This window comes from Balaenoptera ricei, chromosome 19 (assembly GCF_028023285.1).
Source record: "Balaenoptera ricei isolate mBalRic1 chromosome 19, mBalRic1.hap2, whole genome shotgun sequence".
NCBI lineage: Eukaryota > Metazoa > Chordata > Mammalia > Artiodactyla > Balaenopteridae > Balaenoptera > Balaenoptera ricei.
Window position 1 is genome coordinate 59,100,230 of NC_082657.1, and position 21,142 is coordinate 59,121,371.

The window sequence follows — 21,142 nt, forward strand, 5'->3', positions numbered from 1 at the left end:
CACGTTACAAATACTGACAATTTTCCTACCAGCACCTGTATACGATTTGTAAAAATATTGAATATCTGTTCCTTAGAAATGCAAACATGAAAGTTTTCTCCTTCGCTTCCTCTCTTTTCTATGCTGTACCCTGTATACTACACAGCCCATACTTTACACTCCACACCCACCCAGTCTTCAGCCTTCAAAAGCCAGGGGTCTTGGCTCAGCTGCCTCTCCTCTGTGTTTACCTTAATTTTCACCAGCACTTTGCAGAGATTTTCCATGCTATGCTTGCTTGCTCAAGAGACGCACCAGTACAAGAATCTTCAGGAAGTCTTAACCTCTAATCCTCCAACTTCCATTTTATGCTGCAGATCTCAGAATTGACTTTCTAAAGTGACCTTGACTTTGACTTTCGACTTTGATATCTTCTCCCATCTGTCCTGTTCCTCGTTTATGAAACTCGCAAGCAATGTCCCTTTCTACCAGTCCCTGCACATGGACAGGTGGAATCTTAAAATTTAAATTTAAAACTTTATCATCTGCCTTATTAAGACTGAAATATCAATGTATTGAATTAACAAGTATCCCTGTATCACAACACCTCCTCCACCTCCCTCCCCTTGGCAAATGTGAACTCGCTACTAAGATCACCTTGCCTCGCAATAAAGCCCAAAACCGGAACTCGCACATTATATACACTTTGCCATCAATAGCAAATTTATCCTGCGATTGACCCAGTCAGGGCTGGGCTCCCTGTTCGTACTTCAGCAGTACAGTTTTTGAGAGGGATGGGGAATTACCCATTTCATTAAATTTTGAAAATGTATTGTACAGTCGTACATAAAATTTTCTATTAAAAAATGTCACATGTTTTGTTATGGCCTTATCTCATATCTCATTTTATTGGTGTCTTTCTCTTGTCATTGATTCTCTTTGCCTGTTTGTCTATTTCATTGCTGTTTAAAGAATGAATTTTGTTACATTGATTATTTTTAATTAAAACAGCCCTTCTCTTATTTGAGGGGTTAGTGTTTTATTTGCTAGTTTTTGTGACTGTAGCTCATTTGAATAATCATCCCCAGTTCTTTCCAGCTGGAACTTTCTCATTTAAGAGTTTCTCCTCTCCTTGCGGGATATCAGAGAATGTTCCTCGTATTAACCTGCCATGTCAGTGGGGTAATCATCCACATTGGTTATTTCTGCTGCTGTAGCCTTCTGGATAGGATAATACTTCATCTGTTTTTGTCTTCAGGTCATCACACTCTCTTTTCCCTCCTGGTTTTATTTAATAGTTAAAATGCCTTCTCAATTCTTTTTCTTGTCCCAGAATTTTTTTCTGAATACTTAGCATTGTTTATGCCCAGAAAGGAACAGTTAAAAAAAAAAAAAGGGACTTCCCTGGTGGCGCAGTGGTTAAGAATCCTCCTGCCAGTGCAGGGGACACAGGTTCGAGCCCTGGTCTGGGAAGATCCCACATGCCACGGAGCAGCTAAGCCCGTCTGCCACAACTACTGAGCCTGCGCTCTAGAGCCCGCAAGCCACAACTACTGAGCCCACGTGCCGCAACTACTGAGCCCACATGCCACAACTACTGAAGCCTGCATGGCTAGAGCCTGTGCTCTGCAACAAGAGAAGCCACTGCAATGAGAAGCCCGCGCACCGCAACGAAGAGTAGCCCCCGCTCGCCACAACTAGAGAAAGCCTGTGCGCAGCAACGAAGACCCAACACAGCCAAAAATAAATAAATTTATTTATTTATTTATTTATTTATTTATTTAAAAAAAAAAATCCGTAGTCATCTGAGTGATTGAAAAGCAAACAGCCCGAGACCAAAAACAGTGCCAGGTGGGGTGGCCACTTTTGAGTGCTGCCCAGTGGCCTGGGTAATGGCATATATTCCCACCAAACGTGGGCTTAAGGATCCAGTCTCCAAGTTGTGCGTTGTGCTATGGATTCCCACCCAAACCTAGGGGTGCAGGCTGAGGCCTGATAGAGACTAGACTATAGAACCCATCCCCATAGCAACACATGGGGACCTACCCACCTTAAGAGTAAGTGGATTTTTCAGAACTACAATGAGGTATCACCTCACACCAGTTAGAATGGGCATCATCAGACAATCTACAAACAACAAATGCTGGAGAGGGTGTGGAGAAAAGGGAACCCTCTTGCACTGTTGGTGGGAATGTAAATGGATACAGCCACTATGGAGAACAGTATGGAGGTTCCTTATAAAACTAAAAATAGAACTACCATATGACCCAGCAATCCCACTACTGGGCATATACCCAGAGAAAACCATAATTCAAAAAGTCACATGCACCCCAATGTTCATTGCAGCACTATTTACAATAGCCAGGTCATGGAAACAACCTAAATGCCCATCGACAGACGAATGGATAAAGAAGATGTGATACATATATAAAATGGAATATTACTCAGCCATAAAAAGGAAAGAAATTGGGTCATTTGTAGAGACGTGGATGGACCTAGAGACTGTCATACAGAGTGAAGTAAGTCAGAAAGAGAAAAACAAATGTCGTATATAAACGCATATATGTGGAACCTAGAAAAATGGTACAGATGAACCGGTTTGCCGGGCAGAAATAGAGACACAGATGTAGAGAACAAACGTATGGACACCAAGGGGGGAAAGTGGCAGGGGTGGTGGTGGTGGTGGGATGAATTGGGAGATTGGGATCAACATAAATACACTAATATGTATAAAATAGATAACTAATAAGAACCTGCTGTATAAAATATAAAATTAAAAAAAAAAAAAAGTGAGTGGATTTTTGTTATTGTTGTTCCAAAAATGTATTTTGATTATTTGAATTTGGATTCTTATATAAAAATGCTCTAAGCTGACAATTTCTTTTTTTTCTTTTTTTCCCAGCTTTAATGACCTTTAATTGACAAATAAAAATTGTATATATTTAAGATGTACAATGTGACAATTCGAGCGTGGATTTTTACATTATTTCTTCCAAATGTTGAATGTGATCTTTGTGAATAATAAATAATAATAATAAATTATTATATAATAATAAATAATAATAAATTTTCAGGGAGGAGTTCTTGGTAGTCAGTCATCTTCAGTCATCTTCACGAAAGTGGGTCCTCTTGAAATTGATTATAATAGCCCTGAACCATAGAACTCCTCGATGCTGGAAGTGTTTTATCTGGCACTTTCTGGTATGGTGGCCACCAGCCATGTGTGGTTGCCAGAAACTTGAGATGTGACTTCTGCAACTGAAGAAGTGAATCTTTATTTTTATTTGATGTTAATGGATTTATATTTAAGCACTCTTCTAGTTAAATGAATAAACTGCCTGTTTTGTGTGGGTTTAGTGGCCGAAACTCCACTCTTTTATTTGGAAAGGTCCAGCCCTCTCTCATGAAGGCTTCCCTTTGTCTTTGTAGATACGCACGCCCTGGTAAGCCTTCTTCAAAATCTGAACAAAGCAAATTACCACCTGCCCATCATGGTGACAGATTCAGGGAAACCACCCATGACGAACATCACAGACCTCAGGGTACAAGTGTGTTCCTGCAAGAATTCCAAAGTGGACTGCAACACGGCAGGGGCCCCGCACTTCAGCGCAACCGCAGTCCTGCTCCTGTCTTTCTTCAGCTTAGCTCGTAAGTTAACCAAACTCCAGTGCATGCACAGTACAAAAACGTAACTTCACCAAAGCTATTGTTTTTCCATATATCCTTCCAAAAAAATTTATCCCAGAGGAAACATTCATTTTTAGTTTATGTCGGTGTAACAGAGTGTTACCTGTAAAAGTGCTCTGACTAATGTTGAAAGGCACCTTCACATCCCCCTGCCCACTAATGTGAGGAACGGTGCAAAGGCACCCAAGGCCGTCCTGCAGAGCAGGTGGTAAGAAACTTCCTGCAGATGCCGCTGAACTTGAGCTCATACAGATGTGCCCAGATTGCTTAACTGGTCTACTAGGGCCCTGTTTCTCTCTGCATTGTGCGGAATTATCTTTAGTGAGGTTAAAAGAGATTCCATACCTTTTTAAGAAGAGTCATGAGAATGCATGGAGGGAGGTTGAGGCCATAGGAAAAGAGATAAATGCATAATTCACACATTTTTTCACTGACCAGTAGTCATGACTATGACATAATGAAGCATTATTTTAAACAAATGAATTATTATGCCGAGTAATATAGATGTGAGCATGAAATGAATAGATACTTGTATCAGATATTTCCTATTTATGGCATACTACTCCAATTTTAACCTTAGAAATTATTCACATGTAGCTAATGCCATTCAAAAGCCTTTAGGGCCTCAGTATTTACATTTTGAGAAGGTTATTTGCGTTGTTGTGAATTAGGAGGTTGAGAAATTGATGATTAGAAAATAAAGAATAGAAGTTATTGTATCCTGGTGACAGTGGTGAGTGGAGTCAACAGGAAATGACACATTCCAACGTCAGACACTTAAAGCTGTGCTGAGCCAGAGTCCTGGGTGTAGAACTAAAGAGGAGACCTTACAGTGAGGAGTGTCTCGTTGGATGGATGGGTGGATGGGTTGATGGGTGGGTGGATGGGTGGAGCACGGGAGGGGGGGAGAAAGGAAGTGGGAGGAGGGAGGGAAGAAATATATATTCCTCTCTCTCTCATTCTTATATTCTCTTTCTTTCTTTTTCTTTTTCTCTTTCTTTCTTTCTCCTTCCTTCCTTCCTTCCTTCCTTTCTTCTTCCTTTTTCTTCAAGAAATAAAATATTACAGATGAAGCTGAAATCCCCTGTGTTCCTCTCCCTAGTTTCATTTCCTGTTCTCTCTCCCCAGGGACAATAGCTATCATGAGCTAGAGTGTGTGTGGACATTGTTTTATACTGTTACTACACACACGCACACACACCCCACATATAGTTCTACTTTGTGCAGTTTGTCAAACTTGATCTAATCCATATTATATTGAGCCTGATGTTCTGCAACTCGCTTTTCTTCCTCTCCACATTACATTTCCAAGCTCCATCTATGTTGCTCTAGTTTAGGGGTCGGCAGACTTTTTCCATCAAGGGTCAGGTGGCAAATATTTTGGGCTCTGTGGGCCACATCAGGGCTCTGTCACATATTCTTTTTTATGGCTTTTTTGTTTCTGTCATCTGTGTTTTACTACCTTTAAAAGTGTGAAACTGTTCTTAATTCGAGAGCCATATAAACGCACTGTGGTGCACCAGCCAGGTACCCCTGCTCTGGTTCATTCACTTTAACTGCTCAAGAGCATCCCATCCCATCCCATCATAGGAATTAGGCGCAGTGTATTCCCCTATCAACAGACGCATGTGGGTTATTTAGTGTCCTGCTCTGACCAACTAACTCTACTGCAGTAAGCCTCTGGAATGTTTTCCACGAGCTTCTCGAGTGAGCGCCAGACAGACAGCGAGCCCAGCACTGGGTCTGGGTTCTGAGACCCATTGGAATTCACATATAGCAGAGTCTGGGTAAACTAGAGGGCAGTACTTCCAGGGTGATTGTACAGAAATAATAATGCTGTATGTGTGCACGTGTGTGTGTGTGTGTGTGTGTACACAGATGGAGAAGATAGCTGAGTAGCCACTCACACGTCGCCCTCTATAAATACAATTACACAACATCAAAGCCTGACTCTTGATGAACCAAGGCTCTGCAGGACCCTGCTCATTTATCAGCACCTCTAGACGGCCAGGGAGGTTTTTAAATGGAGACTTCCTACTGCTGATTGTTGAAATACAGATTCCCAGGCCCATTCAACCCATGGAACCAACATCCCAAGAGACAGTGGCCTCCAGCACACACACCGAGTGTTTGTATATTTTCACACAATATATTTTATGATAATACACATGCCTGCTACTCCAAATCCATGTATTAAATATTAGTAAGATGTAATCTGTCTGTTTAGATTAAAAGGAATATAAATAGCCATGGCAGTATTTGCTTCCTCCCAACAAGGGATTTTCTTGTTCGCCCTACTTTGGAGACCCCTGACCTACAGGCATCAGTAATGAGCAGGTTCCCAAGGATGGCTCACTTCTCATCTCTCCCAGCTGAGCTCTTGGATCACAGTTAATCCTGATAACTCCTAAAGAACTCATGTTCATTTTATACTCACAGTAGTATCATTGAGAGAAGACAGATGCATGCATTCTGTTTTTGAGATATCAGATGTGCTTTCTGTTCTCACCTAAATGGAGAGCCACCTGGTTATCCCACTGCAGGGAAGGGCACCTGAGATCAGGCCAAAATCATCCTCAGAAAGGAGCCCTGAATCTCCCTACACAGCTGGAAAGGTACTCAGTTGACCCTCCCATGTTTTGCACCGCAAGACATGTAGTTTCAGCCCCCAAAATAGTTAAGAACAGGTGTCATCACCCATCTGTCTGGCTTCAAAAACAAACCTCAGTCTGGCCTTATATCAAAGGTATAAGATTATTTGATAATGTTCATTTGAACATTAGAGATGCCTGCTAAATATAATGATTCTTGTTTTATTATAGACCTAGCCCAAGTTGTTCTTCCTAACAGGGAAAGAATGAAACTAATAATGTAGGCATGTGAGGAATAAGTAACCATGGTGTCCTATGGCTCAGACTCTCTCCTAAGAGCAAGGTCAAAGCAGCTGACCCACCTGTGCAGCTGTTAACGTGACAGTGGCAAGAAGGCACACAGAAATGGGCCTAAAACATTAAGCAAGGTGTGGGGCGTGGGCCCGAAGAGCCCTGAAATTAGGTTGTAAGGTGCAAGAGCAAGATAACGTCCCCACCCAGCCATTGTCCTTGAATGAATTTAGGGATGTGGTAGAATCTGGTTTTTGTTTTTGTTTTTGTTTTGTATTTTATTTTATTTATGTTTTTATACAGCAGGTTCTTGTTAGTTATGCATTTTATACATATTAGTGTATATATGTCAATCCCAATCTAGAATCTGTTTGATGTTTCTTTAAATCAGTGGTTGTCAAAGTACAGCCCGAGGGTCAAATAAAGCCACTTCATGCCTTTAAGGTTTGATTAGAACACAGCAGGTCCATTTACACACTGTCTGTGGCTGCTTTCTGCTACCACCGCAGAAAGAGTTGAGTGGTTGCCCCTGAGACCCTTCGGCCCGAAAAGCCGAAAACATTTTTACTATCTGGCTCTTGGCAGAAAAAGTGTGTCAATGCCTTCTTTAAGGCCTTGTTCATAAAACTGCAGGGGTCACATCATCCAGCATGGGAAGAGAAAATGGGTTTTCCTCCTCCTCTCAAGTAATATTCTGATCCAAGTAGACTAGCATTAACGAAACACCCCGTATTCTGTGGCTTTTCTCTTTATTTCCGTCATTACTCTCATGGTTTTATCCCACTCTGTAGATGAGACACTGATGCTCAGAAAGGTCCCATGGAGGCCGGTGTTTGTCATTAGACTGCCTCCCTTGTGGAAAAAGATAATAACATTTCAGTTTATTACAATACCGTAGGAGCCTTTATTGCATCTGAGAGTTGAACTGAGAGATAACGCACTTCCTTCTTTGACATCTAAAAGTAAAGGAAGTAAAACTACTGATATTGAAAGTAATAGAAAATGTAAATGAAATTATTTTCACTGCCAATTTTGTTGTTTAAGTTGTGTATTGATAACATTGAGGGGATGCGTAATTCTCCCCCAAGACCCTCCCAAGGAAGCAAGCTGGCATCTCCATTAGGGTTTTTGTAGGGCTCTGTGTGGTGTGACAAGGCAAGTTCAAGGAAGAATACTGTGCTGAAACCTTCCTGAACATTGTTTTAGGCCTAATTAATCAGCAAGAGCAAGAATATAAAAGGACAGATCAGGTGAACCATTTGAACAAGTACCAAAATTAAATGTCTCTTATGTTAGAAAGGAGAGGGCATTGAATTGTAATCTTGATCACAATGAAGAAGTTTAAAGAGGTGACCAAGAAGAGCAAAAACAGCCACTGGAAATACTTTTCATTCTAATGCTTTTTATTGAGGTATTATTTGCATTCCATAAAATTCACCTATTTTAGGGGTACAGTTTGATGAATTTTGGTAAAGTGTAGCCACTCCACAATCAAGATGCAGTTTCCTTGTATCCCTTTGCTGTTGATCCCCTCCCCCCAATCCAGACTCTCAGTGATCTGCCTTCTCTTACTAGTTTCTTGCCTTTTCTAGAATTTTCTACAAATGAAATCATACAGTCCATGTGGTTGAGTGTGTCAATATTTTGTTCCTTTTCATTGTGAAATATGTTATGGGCAGAGGCATGGCCTGGAAGCACCAAGCCCAAGTAGAACAGGCTGTGCTCTGCCTGCAGACAGAGCCGATCCCTCCAAGTAGTACAAATTCATGGACAATGACAGTCGACCTCCGACCTCGCACATGCACCGCTGAAAACATTACATAATCATGGACTATTTCATGTAATGAACTCAGCTGTCACAGGAGATAGGTTATAGTCTAAGTTGACAAACAGGGATTGGAGAGTTTCAAATGTAGTAGATCTTATTCAGCCAAAATTTTTTTCCTGTTTTTCTCAATGACCAAAATGATTATTTTAAGTATTGATCTCACACAGGAAAATATTTTTGAATGAAATTAGTGATGCCATTTAATATGTTCTTTTCTAGTCTTTCTTCAAATATAGGTGAATCTGAAGGATATAGTTTACTGCAGCCCAGGTAACCAAAGAGTTTACGGCGATGGTAACAAGGGCAATGAAAAATTCAACTGAAAAAAGGGAAATTAAATGAGTTCAGATGACTCCTAACCCCAAAGGAATTCATTTGTCAAGCAATATAAAGATCCCTAGGTGTAGAAAATAATGAAAACTTGCATCTCAATTAGCATGTTCATTTCCATGGCCCTTTCTGTTAAAACAGCTTTCACCCTTAACTTTCTCAGTATCATCTTTTTTAGACTTGAATCACATTACAAACACTTTTTATCTAAAATTTAGAGCAGCAGCTCTAAATTTTCCAAACAGATACATGACTGCTTTAAACTCTAAAATCAATGGAGTGCAGAATAGGTTCATACTGAGCCACCCCTTAACACACGGTTCCCCAACCTCTGGGCTGCGGACTGGACCGGCACCGGGCCGCGGCCTGTTAGGAACCGGGCCGCACAGCAGGAGGTGAGCGGCGGGCGAGCGAGCGAAGCTTCATCTGCAGCTCCCCATCGCTCGCGTTACCGCCTGAACCATCTCCCCACACCTGCCGTCCGTGGAAAAATGGTCTTCCACGAAACCGGTCCCTGGTGCCAAAAAGGCTGGGACCGCTGCCTTAACAGATTTAGAATGAAAAACCCTAAGCTTTACAGAATAACCCATTATATTCCAGCATTCAGTTCATTCCAGAATAAACTATACTTGCATTGTGGGTTGACCTTTTATACATTTTTCTTTCTTTGTAACACAAGTTTTTAGTGGTACCATTTCCCTGTACATTTCCAAGATATAATAATAATTAAGCAAAAATGGCAGAGAACCAAGCTATTTCCATTCATACTATCATCAGGCAGAGTAGAAGTCCCTCAGCTGGTGTAAAACCTAGAGAATAAGCACAGTCTGGCGACCTCAGTAAACTTTGATGCAGGCCACAAAGATGCAGGAAGGGGCCACAACCAGACCCAGGTGGCCTCTGGAAGCTGGAAAGGGAAGGGGTGGCTCCCCTCTCAGAGCCTCCAAAAGGAACGCAGCTCTGCCAACACCTTGACTTTAGCCCCATAAGAATTCTGACCTCCAGAGTCTAAGAGAATAAATTTGTGCTGTTTTAAGCCACTGAGTTTGCAGTCATTTGTTAAAGCAAGCATCAGAAATTCATACACCATCTCTGGAGAACCACCACTAACTATCTTGCTCTTCTGTGTGACCAAAAAAAAAATATCTGGGATGATCGTCAATTTCTAAGCTACCAAGTAGGCTTGTCTATAAAATAGCCAGGCTCTGGGCTGACTGCAGGAGTTAGGGCTCAGTGAAGCAGCAGTAGTGGCCGCAGCTGGTCTGAGATGAGGTGTCTGGCATTCGCGTTTTCAGAGGAGTCCAGCTTTTTAAGACATAAACCAGCGGAACAATTCATTCTCTCTTCAAATGTTATGCTTAAGGAAAAAAAAAAAAAAAACTTCCCCAAGGTAGTGCAATATTTATAAATGCATTTATTATAGCTTGTCAGTCATGTATCTAGTATTTAGCTAAAATGTTTTGAATTGCGTTGTTATATTCCTTGACTTGACTCTGAAATCTTTTCCATTCAGGTCTGTGAGAACTCCTGACATCTGAAGCTTGACTACCAAGTTTCCATAGCAACAGGAAAAAAAGACAAAAAAAATCCAGATCTGAAGATTGCAGTTTACAGCTCTCAGACTTCACAACTAGGCCTCAATTGTTCCAGATTTTTGTTTTCTTTGCAATTTTCACTTAGTCTGTACTTCACTATTTTGACAGCATCTCCCTTTCTCCTTTAATTAATGGAATCCTCTGAATTTTCCCTGAGTGTTTAAAGATCATGGCATAGAACTTGACCTTCTGGGAGGAGGAACAATGACTACTCTTCCTGATGTGTTGCCATGTTGCTAGTCAGCACTCCACACATCCAGTTTGGTCTGTGGGTTAGTATTTGTATATGTATGTGTATCTATACGTGTATATACCCAGTATTTATAGAGACAGACTCTACAGGAGAAGCTTGGTTTTGGTATGTCACCCTTCCTTGAGAGGTTAAGCAAAGAAGGGGTAGAAGCTATAGCAGCTGACCCCACCAGGGCCTCAGCACCAAGTTCAGCACTAGAGCAGACCACAGAGCTGACGCTTCTCCACCAACCCACCAGCCAGGCAGGTCCGCAGAGGGGGAGAGCAGAGACAGAGCCCTTTCTCTTTAGAATGAGGACCATGACCAGTTTTCACTGCCATCCTATGTGATGGTGATCCTGAGCGAGAGAGGTGAGGAGCAGAGCTGGACATTTTACCATCAAATGCATGGGCATCTATCTATCTGCGTTTGTAACTGTCCAGAATCCACATTCCCAGTGGGTTTTCTGGGGACCCGGATCGTGATAGAGAATCTCGCCCTCCCGGGCATATGTACAACAGCGAATGTCATCGTGGAGGTCATACATGCGTCCGAAGAGGTCATCAGGTACCATGTGTATACATATATCTGCCCACATGTACAGACATACATTTATGCACATACACACCATTCATTTCGTATATACATGCATACAATAGAGTAAATACAGGTAGTTTTAAAAGTACCCTTTTGTGTGAATCGACGACCGTCGTTTGCAAACCTGAAAATAAAAGATGTTCATTATGTATGAAAAGTAATTGATTTTTATTCTGTGAGCATGTGAAAGTAAGGAGGAGATTAGTGCTTGTACTGAGATTATCTTCTTGTCGATAAACTGTAACTGAACCATCAAAGCTCACACCAAATTTTTCTAGCAGATAAAACTAGTGACAGCCTGTGGCTTTTTCTTAGAGCTCGCCACGACCTAGGGTCAGGTAAGTGTCTTAGCATATTTTAATGCAGTTGCTTACTAAAGGTTTTAACCACACGTGCGCACACGCTTTCTTATGCAATCTCTGTTTGCACTTGTGCTTTTCAGTTCACCTTCTGTAGGAACTAGAAGTCATATGTTGTCTTTATTGTAGTGAAATTATGCAGATAGAGTTCCATATATTGTATTTGTTTTGATAGTAAATCTTTTTGGAGCATATAGAATGCAGAGACTTTTTTTCATTAAAATAAATGGGTGTTGGTGGTTAAAACTACTGGACAGTAGCTTTTCTCTGATTTCTATGTTGTGTCTGATGTCACTGTTGCTGGGTCTGGCCTAGTGCAAGTTCACATTTTTGGCTGGCCGTTTGGGTCCCCTGACGTCTCCTGTTAAGTGGGTAAGTCTGTAAAGCCAGAAGCCCCCACCAGTGCACAAAGCAGGCTCGGGGGCAGGGGGTCCAAGCCTGCACAGTCACACTTTACCAGATTTCGTCTTCTGGCTTCACAGGACGCAGCCTTGTGTCTCCCTGGTGGACCTCGCTCCCCTCTTCCCGTAAGGCCGGGCGAGGGCTCCACCTGGTGCACACCCAGGAACACCCTCAGATGGCCAGGTGGTTGGCAGCCTGGCTCAAAGGCAAGCTAACTAAGCATCAGAAACCTCGCCCTCCTCCATGAGCCGGGGCCCTCCGTGAGGAGGAATACAGACCTCGAGTGACCCATCCACTCAAGTATGCAAGTGTAAGATTCGCCTTTTTCTCTCAAGCCCACAGGCTCTCCTGCACTTTACCAATCAAGCTGGTAGCTCAGCTTAGCTTAGAACACAGAGGAATCAGAGTATAGGGCATACTTCATCAACAAGCAGGATAGGCCTTAATTATCCCCTATTTAAGTATATTCCCTGTCCCCAGAGTTCTTATCAGGACAAGATATTTCTATCATGTTGTTCTTTCTAATCCCTTCAACAACGACAAAATAGCCCAATTCTTAGAAGCCAAAGTGGTAGCATTTCCTGAATCATAGGGTGTTTCTAACTTGCTAGAATACATTTACATTGTTTACTGAAACCAAAGGTAGAATCAAAACATTATTTCACAATTACCGCTGCATTTTTAGTCCAGGTTATTGAAAAAAAAAAAAGTAAGAGCCAGAAACTGCTTTCCCATTACTGAGCGCAAGATTGAGGATTTTAGTTTCATTGAATGAACAGTCACACCTTCTTTTTATTAGTGTATTAATCACCTTAGCTAATTGAAAATTACATTTTCTCCCCATCTGACATAAATTATTTCAGACGATTTGTTTTAATAAGCACGTGTGAACATTTTCTAATTTCTATAAAAGTTACCTTCGATGCTGCCAGTTTTCTCCACGTGGACGTCATTTCAGGTAGCTGCACCTGCCCTGACACTCCAGCAACACCTGCAAATCTGAACAGCATAACAAAATAAATCCAGCTGCGTTTCATGGTAAGTATCACCTGGTATCAAATAAGACTTTGATTCTTAAAGAACATTTTTAGAAATTTTGGTGACTCATCCCAGATTTTCAGAAGGACATTTTAAACAGTCCGATAAATGGAATAACCATCTACCATGGAACTCTCGAAGTCGATCAGATTGCGTTTTATCCATAATGAATACATTGATCTTAAGATTGGCAACTAAAAAATTGTTACCAACGCCATGTTTGATGCTGGGTTTAGTGTAATTCTACCTGTACACAAGCTCTTCAGGTGATTCTGAAGAAAAGGGTCTACAGTTGTCCTGGTGTGTGTGAACAGGGTACAAGAATGCAATTAATAGTAATAACAGTTTACATGCATTGATTACTTATGTGCCCACACTATATAAAATCCTTTATACTTACTAACTCGTTGAATCCTTACAACAGCCGTGTGAGGCAGTACCATTATCTTCTCCAACTTACAAATAAAGCTGAGGCTCAGAAAAATCAAACAGCTTGCCCAAGGTAAGTGGCCTCCAGAACCGGCAGCCGGGCCACGTGGCTCCAGGGCTCATGCTGTCCCCACTATATCCCATGCCACCCCCAACTCTCAGAAGGAACCAACCCTGCTGACACCTTGACTTCAGACTTCTGGCCTCCAGAGCTGTGAGAGAATACATTTCTGTTGTTTTAAGCCACCCAGTGTGTGGCACTTTGTGACAGCCGCCCTAGGAAACTAACACACCAACCTTCATTGTCAGTATAGAGAGAGGAAAATTCTCAAGAAATGGTCCAAGCGAAAATAAATTCATGGTTGCAGAACAAGTGAACAGAACTCTAGGCGATGTTCATAGATCCCTCTAAAGTCAGCGTTTCTTATCTGAGGGTGATCCCCTCACCCCAGGAGACACTCGGCAGTGTCTGGAGATAAATTTGTTTTTCACGACGGGGAAGGGGGTGGTGGCATATGCTACTGGCATCTAGTGGGTAGAAATCAGAGAAGCTGCTCGACATCTCACAGTGTACAGGGCACCTCTCACCCCCACCGCAGCAAAGAATGACCTGACCCAAAATGCCAACAGTGCCACTGTTGAGTAACCCTGCTCTAAACTCACACAACTCAGAGAATTCTAGAACAATAGAAAAAGGAGAGGGTAGAGTCAGAAAGTCCTGGGCTCAAGTCCTGTCTCTTACTTCCTAATTTGACCTCCTGATTTAAGAGTCTTAGTCCCTTTTGTGTCTGTTTTCTCAACATTATAAAATGGTGATAACTATCACAGGGTTCTTCTGAGAATTAAGTTTAAACACCAGAGAGCGGTTTATTTTAAGTCATCAGTTAAAGTGCTAAATACCAGTTAACAACAACCCAATTATAAAATGTTTTGCCTCTTGGCAAGGGAAGGAACCTGGGGGCTGGGGGGAGGAGGGCAAGGAGGGAGGCAGGTAAGGGGCGAAGGCAGGTAAGTGGCTGGTGAAGAGAGTCGAGTCTTATATCCCTAAGACCAGACCCCCAGGTTTGTTACAGATGCTGGTTCTTCCCTTACAGGCTCTCTGCAGCTAAAACCAAGCTGGAACTGACCCCCAAATGCAGTCCTTAAATGAGATAAGGAATGTGAACGTTGCTGGAACATGCCAGGTCTTCATCCTAGGGCTCTCCTACCCCCTTGCCAACAAGACCCAATCCCAAGACCACCTGCCGGGCTGGAACTTGAGGTCCCAACTCCGCAGTGCCCCCCTCCGGAAATAGCAAATCCAGTCTCCTAACCCTGCACACTGCTCCCTCCTTGACCAAACCAGAAACCTTCCCCACCCAACACCATGGAACATCATGCTGAATGAAGGAAGCCAGACTCTAAGGAGGGCGTTCGTACGATTCCACTTGTACGAAGCTGAGCCGCTGGCAAAATGGAATGACTGTGATGAGAGGACGGTGGTCGGCCTCGTGGGTGGGTAGGTGGGGGTGATAGGGAAGGGGCGGAGGGGCTTCCAGCGAACTGGTCATGTTTCTTGTCTTGGTGGTCACAAGAGTCTGAGGACTTTGTAAAAAGTCATCTAGGATTTTTGCACCATCCAGAACTTTTCTTACACTTAAAAGTGAAAATCAACCTGTCCCACAACGGCGGCACCTCCACTCGACCATCGTGGGGAGAAAGAAAAACACTGTGTCCAGGGCGCAACCAGTCCGGCAGCTGGGCACTGGGCGAGTGGTGGGCGCGCCCCTCCCCCCTAGGACGTCGGTTTTCCCTCCAAGGGACCCGACTCCTTCTCCCTTCTCGGGGTTTGCGGGGTTTTGTTGGAGGTCAGGCGGCAACACAGGTCTGGGCTTGGCACCTCGCAGGCGCCCTAAGAAAGCCAGCGCGGCCTTTAACGACGGTCTGGGAAGAGACCGAGGCCACTTCTCCATTCGTTAGCCCCACCGCAGGTTCGTTTCACCTTTTTCCTCCCGGGGCGGGGCCAGGAGGTAGGCGCGGTAGGGGCGGGGATGGGCGGGGCTTAGTGGAAGGGGCGGAGAAATTGTGGGCGGGGCCTCGCCTCGGAATGGAAACGCGAACTACAGCTCCCACAACACCCCGCCGTCCCGCGGGTGGCCTCTGTCGTCGCGAGAAGCAGCCGCTGGGGCGTCTGCGCGGACAAACGGAAGTGTAGGTGACCGTCTGAGACAGCACCGCCAAGCTGGGAACCGGGGAGATGGCAGAGACAGAACCCAAGACCGTGCAGGATCTCACCTCGGTGGTAAGGGACGGCTGTGCGCGGCGCGCTCGAGGCCGCCGCATCCCCGGGGGACGCCGGCGAAGTCTGCGGACCGAGGCGCCCTCTCCGCGGCCGCGCGGGGCAGGTCTCTGGAAGCCAGGTTTCTAGAGGCTTCGCGGCCGCGGCCTGGCCACCTTGACCCCCCGGCCGCTGGCTGCAGGCCCCTGCGCCTGCTGACGTGCATCCAGCCCCGCACCCAGCCCCACTCAGTCTCGGTGACCCCGGCTCCCCTCAGCTCCGCTCCTTACCCACTCTGCTCTGCGCGCCCCACCCCAAAACACCCGACGCCTTGGGAATCGCAGCGGGCCCAGACGGGAGGGGGCGTCACCAGCCCCCCGAGTCTAATTTGACAGGTGGGGAAACTGAAACCCGGATAGGGAAATCGAAGGCCACGGAGCTGCGGAGAATTGGGGCCGGAACCCGGAATCCTGGTCTCCCCGTGGCACCAGGGCTCCTATCCTGATCCCGTGAAGGTGTCTCGGGGTAAGCGTTGGCTGTTGTGTTTTGTTGTTTCACAGGTGCAGACACTCCTGCAACAGATGCAAGATAAATTTCAGACCATGTCCGACCAGATCATTGGAAGAAATATCCTTTATTTGTAATCAGTCTCTGATGGGCCTTTGGATCCCAGTTTCCGGATGGTGGTGGCGATAAGTGGGTGGTTTGCAGGTCAACTTCCACTAGTCATTTACCAGATTTTTTTTTTTTTTTTTTTTTTTACTGAGCTTAGATGCACACTTCCTGAGAAGTACTGTGCAAAGAGCTGGGGATACAGCTGAGCTAGATCCCTGGCTGCGAGGAACTTACAGTCTATCGGTAATGCTGCCTAGTATGATTGACTGTTGACTGTGAGCGAAGCATTTCATGTGTATCTCTCCTGTGATCCTCACCATCACCTGATGAAGAGGTTGTAGCGTTACCTTTGTGTAGCGGATGAGGAGCCAGGAAGCTTAGAAAAGTGAAAGAACTTGCCCAGGTCCCATCACTAGTAAAGTGCAGGGCTGGGATTTGATCCTCACCCCGGACTCCTGTGCTCTGAACCAGATTCTAACACTATCCAAAGGAAATTGGAAAACCACTTTCGTGAAGACACTGTGTTGAAGGTTGTAGTCTGCAGGGCCCTGGAGGAGAGGGGTAAGAAGTGGAAGCTGTTGGTGCCGTCTTTAACTTCCCCACTTGATGACATGAGCAGTCGCATTGATGACCTGGAGAAAAACATCGCAGACCTCATGACACAGGCCGGGGTGGAAGAGCTGGACGGGGAAAACAAGATCCCTGCCACACAGAAGAGTTGAAGGTGAGGGGAGCGAGGGACAGTAGAAGTGTGGTGCATGTCCCTGTGATTTTGATGTAGTCGGACTTTCTCTGGATCTGTCCCCAGCCAGGATCTAGCAAGCGTCCCTTGTATTGTTCCCCTTGTGGACTCCAGGCTTTGAATTTTTCATGCCAAACTAATTCCTTATGAAGAATTTATTTTCCCTGTTTTTATCAATGAGACCTAGATCTCTAGTTAAGACCATTAGTTAATATTAGATAACCCCTGAGTTTATATCATTACGGCGAAAACAAAGAAGTGTATTTTGTTGGCCTGATAATTCTTATCACTGGCAGATTTTCCAATGGTTTGTTTTGTTTTGTTTTGTTTTTTAAAGAGAACACCCACATTGCCACCTTCATAAATGCCATAAGTTCTAAGGATTCTCTTGGGAACACCCCCTGCACTAGGTAAATGCCAGGACAATGACTGATTATGATTTAGATGACCTAGATTGTGGCCACATTAAGCCTTCACCCTAGAGTTGATTTGTTTTTCCATTGCATGGTTACAGATATGAGGAGAGACTAATAATCAGAAATACCTGTTACAGCAAGATAGCTAGAGGCACAGATGACTGCCATGTTCTCACCATAGTGGGTTCCTTCATGACAAGCCTTTTCCTGAGTGTGGTGGTTACTTCATTGCAACCCAAACGTAGTTTTTAAACTCCCTTTGTTCCCATCCCATTTTTAGCATTTTAATTCCCTATAAAAATAAGGTTTACTGTGAATGTTTAGGTAACTAGAGTACCAAGCAAAATACACAGTAAAAGACACCAAATTCCTTTTTTATTTTCTGAGCATGTCCTGGCTGGACCAAATGATAGGTAACTATGAAGTACGGGTTGCTTTGAAGTCCAAGGAAATAAGTAGAGGTTTAGGAGGTAAGAGACTTAAATTTACTGTTATCTTAACAGTAGATTGGGTTGATGCACTATGTCAGTAAATCACATAGTTGTTTTGTGTGGTTGTCATCTTGATTCCTTATAGACTTGGGCAGTGTCCTGCCAGTCTTAGGAGCTTCTCTGGGTCTCATATCGTCTGGCCGTCAAAAACCCCATCAAGTGAAAGAGAACAGATTGAAGAATTTCTCGAGTGACAGGCATAATGCAAGGAAAGGAGTGGGAGTAGAAAACAAATTCACAATAATGTTTTTAATAAAGATTTTCATTGTAGTTTTGCTAGGATATTGTGCAGAGAAAATACATTTAATTCAAAGAGGATTGTGAAAGGATTTTTAGTTGCTAATTCTACGTATTATTTTTATTTGTCCTTACAGAATGAATAGCACGTTGATGGCTTTTGCTTTTTCAACAGGTTGCTCATCTGCACTGGAATCTGGAACACCCTTTTTACAAGCCAAGAGAAGACAGATGGCTTTTTGCAACTAACTGCTATGTGTAGACAGGTTTTATATTATAAAGTGTGCATTCTTCTTACCACATACTATAGAGTTAGTTTATAGAGTGATTTCCCTCCCCTGCCTCCCATGTTTCCTGAACATGGTAAATTCACGTCTTGGACCTTGGTCAGTTGTGCTATTAAACACTAAAACTTTGGCAGTTCCTGCATACAATTGTCAAATTTTTTAGTGTATTTTTGTGAAGTCATTTTTTTTCTATCATTCCCTTTGTAGTAGTTGCTGTTTGATAAAAGTTGCTGTGTAATTTTTTTATTAGACATAGGGTAGATCCTTGGTTATAATAAGATTTTGTGAAGTAAGGCATTTATAGTTAAGGTTTTTTGATTCTCAGAGTGACTGATGAGTGAACACTAAATAGTGTGTTGGCGATACTTTCCAAGTGGTTAAAAACATTTAAAATTGTGTATTCAGAAATATCTGTCACTACTCTGTCGCCAAAACTCGGAATGGAACCATGATTTTATGCCTGAGTCCCTGAGGTCAGGTGCTACAGTAACGAAGAGTGGTCACGGCCACTTTACTGTTAGAATTTTTAAATATGGACAATGACAGAGTTGCCTGATGTGATGAGGCTTTCAGCAGTTAGAGTTTTGCATGAGGTTTGAACCTTCAGTAGGACCCTACCTTGTCCATCTACAGCAGTTACCATAGGAAGTCTGGCAGGACTTTACAACTAAGCTACTCCATCTTTTGAGCTACTGGCTGGGAAAAGAAACAGAAAAGGAAAACAGACCATGTTAAGTCCATGCCTACTAAATAACTAGTTGTAGGCTTGAGTTTTTAAGAAATAGTTTCTTTAAACTGGTTCTTACCTAAATTCGAGCAGAGTAGTGGCTTTATTACTGATAATGGGAGACAGGGAAAATAAGTCCTGCGGCTCAGCCTGCAGTGTCAGGAGCGCTGAGCCCCAAGGCAGTGTTGATGGGGAGGAGACCCGTGCGACGGTCACAGCAGGATGGTTTTGTATAGAGAACGTGGAAGAAGTTGGGGAATGGAACAGTGCTTTGGAGAGGGAAACCCGTAGTCAACACAGTATGATTTTTTTAAAGTTTCCTATGTCACTAGTCTTAATAGTTTGAATTGCAAATATATAATAATATTAAGGAATAATTTGTCCTATTTATAAATTATATGGGGAACACAGAGGAGTCGATTTCTTCTGGGATAAAATGAATTCCCCACTGTTGTCACCAAGCCGCAGAAACTCCCTCACTGGGCCGGTAGGTCGCGAGGTGTGGCCCTGAAAGCCCAGAGCCAGCTGGACTCAGGGACCGGATGGGACCGTGTGCAAGATGCTTCCAGGCCTGGGAAATGGCAAGTGGACAGTTGGGATGTAAGCAGTTGGCCTCCTTAAGTAACAGGAATGTTTCCCCTGACCAAAAATACCTGCCATGAATAAAGGTGCCTGAAATCCTGCTGTTGACGCTTCCTTTGTGTCAAAAATGATTGGTTTGGTTTTCTGCGTTTTCATACCATTTCAGATGATCGGCTAGAAGCTCTGGAAGGATTCAGTACCCATAGCCAAAGTGGGGACGGGAGGCACGGGGGAGACTGTGGTGCCAGAAGGGAAGCCGAGGAGTGTGGAAGCCTCAGGCTGCAGGGCTCACCGGCCAGAGCGAAGGACAGCGACGCCCTCCGGGGTCCCCAGGGAAACCTTCACGAGTGTGCTCCCCAGGACACTCGTCCCTGAGAAGCTCCAGCAAAGAAGGGTTTGTGCTCACCTGGGGGTAGCATCTTACCGGCTCATGTGATTCACCTGATGAAAGCTGGCAACGCAAATAAGCTCAGGAGAGGCTCTGAGCCCCCAGAGCAGAAATGGGATTTAACTCATCTGCCAGTTTCCAAGTTACTTAACCAAGGATTTTTTTTTTAATACTTGGCACCTAATTAACATTTCATAGAACCTGCATGTGGTGTGAAACACACCTGGGGAGATAGCGGTTAAAGAAATCCAATAAATAGCTCCGGGTTCACTTTATAAACACTCGCTTCACGTTCCCCAGCCTCCAGGTAAGGCTTCAGCCTGGGCTGGGGTGCCTCCACATTGTACAAAAGGATGCTTTTCCTCACATGGTCCCTGTGAAGTGCAAAGTGCAACACCTGCTAAGTTACGGGCCTGATCACCCATAGTCGAGCGCTCAGGCCACAGCCTCCTGGGCCCGAGGCACAGCTGTTTCCCCTCCAGCCCGCCCCGGCGACAGGGTTCCAGGCACCCTCCCTGTCCTGGAGCCTCTGCTCTGAGAAGGCTTCTAGCATGGTCAGCGTGGCTCCTGTCTAGTTCAGGCATAATCTTTGGGTGCAGGAAAATCTGTCTGCCTCTCTTATTCTCCAACTATTTTTTGTTCATTTACAGGCCCATGAAGTTCCTACTCAGCTAAGAAATACAGCTAGCATGGAGTTTTTTGCAGCAAGCAAAACAGCCTTAGGTTTGATTAAATGCCCTCTTTTTCCAAGCCCGGAGGCCCCATCAGCTTCCTCATTTGGCCTCTAGTTAATCCTGCTTTCATTCAGGCCACAGGATTTTTAAATGTTTTAATATTTTATCAATTTATTTTTTCTGCTGTTTCATGTCTGAAGTGCCACTGTGTTTGAAACTTATCAGAACAAACACAGTACTTCAGGTGATTAAAGGTTCATCTGTCTGTGAGTCCTTGGACCCCTTAACCGCACTTAGAGCATCGTTGCTATGGGGACAGAGAGTCCAACAAACAACTTACAATGAACTTTTTAAAATTCTGTTTGTAA

The 21,142-nt window shown here is 43.9% G+C and overlaps 2 protein-coding genes across 2 annotated transcripts in view; both read left to right on the plus strand.

The window, feature by feature from the left end:
* CDH13 (cadherin 13) overlaps nt 1-11,738 on the plus strand; it is a 1,051,470-nt gene extending 1,039,732 nt beyond the window's left edge. The window contains exons 13-14 of the mRNA XM_059904794.1: nt 3,409-3,627; nt 10,220-11,738. Coding sequence (XP_059760777.1) covers nt 3,409-3,627; nt 10,220-10,227 — 227 coding nt within the window. The 3' untranslated portion in view covers nt 10,228-11,738. The remainder of the gene's footprint in view (nt 1-3,408; nt 3,628-10,219) is intronic.
* Nucleotides 11,739-15,495: 3,757 nt separating this feature from the next.
* HSBP1 (heat shock factor binding protein 1) lies at nt 15,496-19,812 on the plus strand. Its single transcript, XM_059905026.1, has 4 exons — nt 15,496-15,639; nt 16,176-16,242; nt 16,834-16,954; nt 18,292-19,812. The coding sequence occupies exons 1-3, from the start codon at nt 15,595-15,597 to the stop codon at nt 16,950-16,952; spliced, it is 231 nt and encodes a 76-aa protein (XP_059761009.1). The 5' UTR covers nt 15,496-15,594; the 3' UTR covers nt 16,953-16,954; nt 18,292-19,812.
* The last annotated feature ends 1,330 nt before the right edge of the window (nt 19,813-21,142 follow it).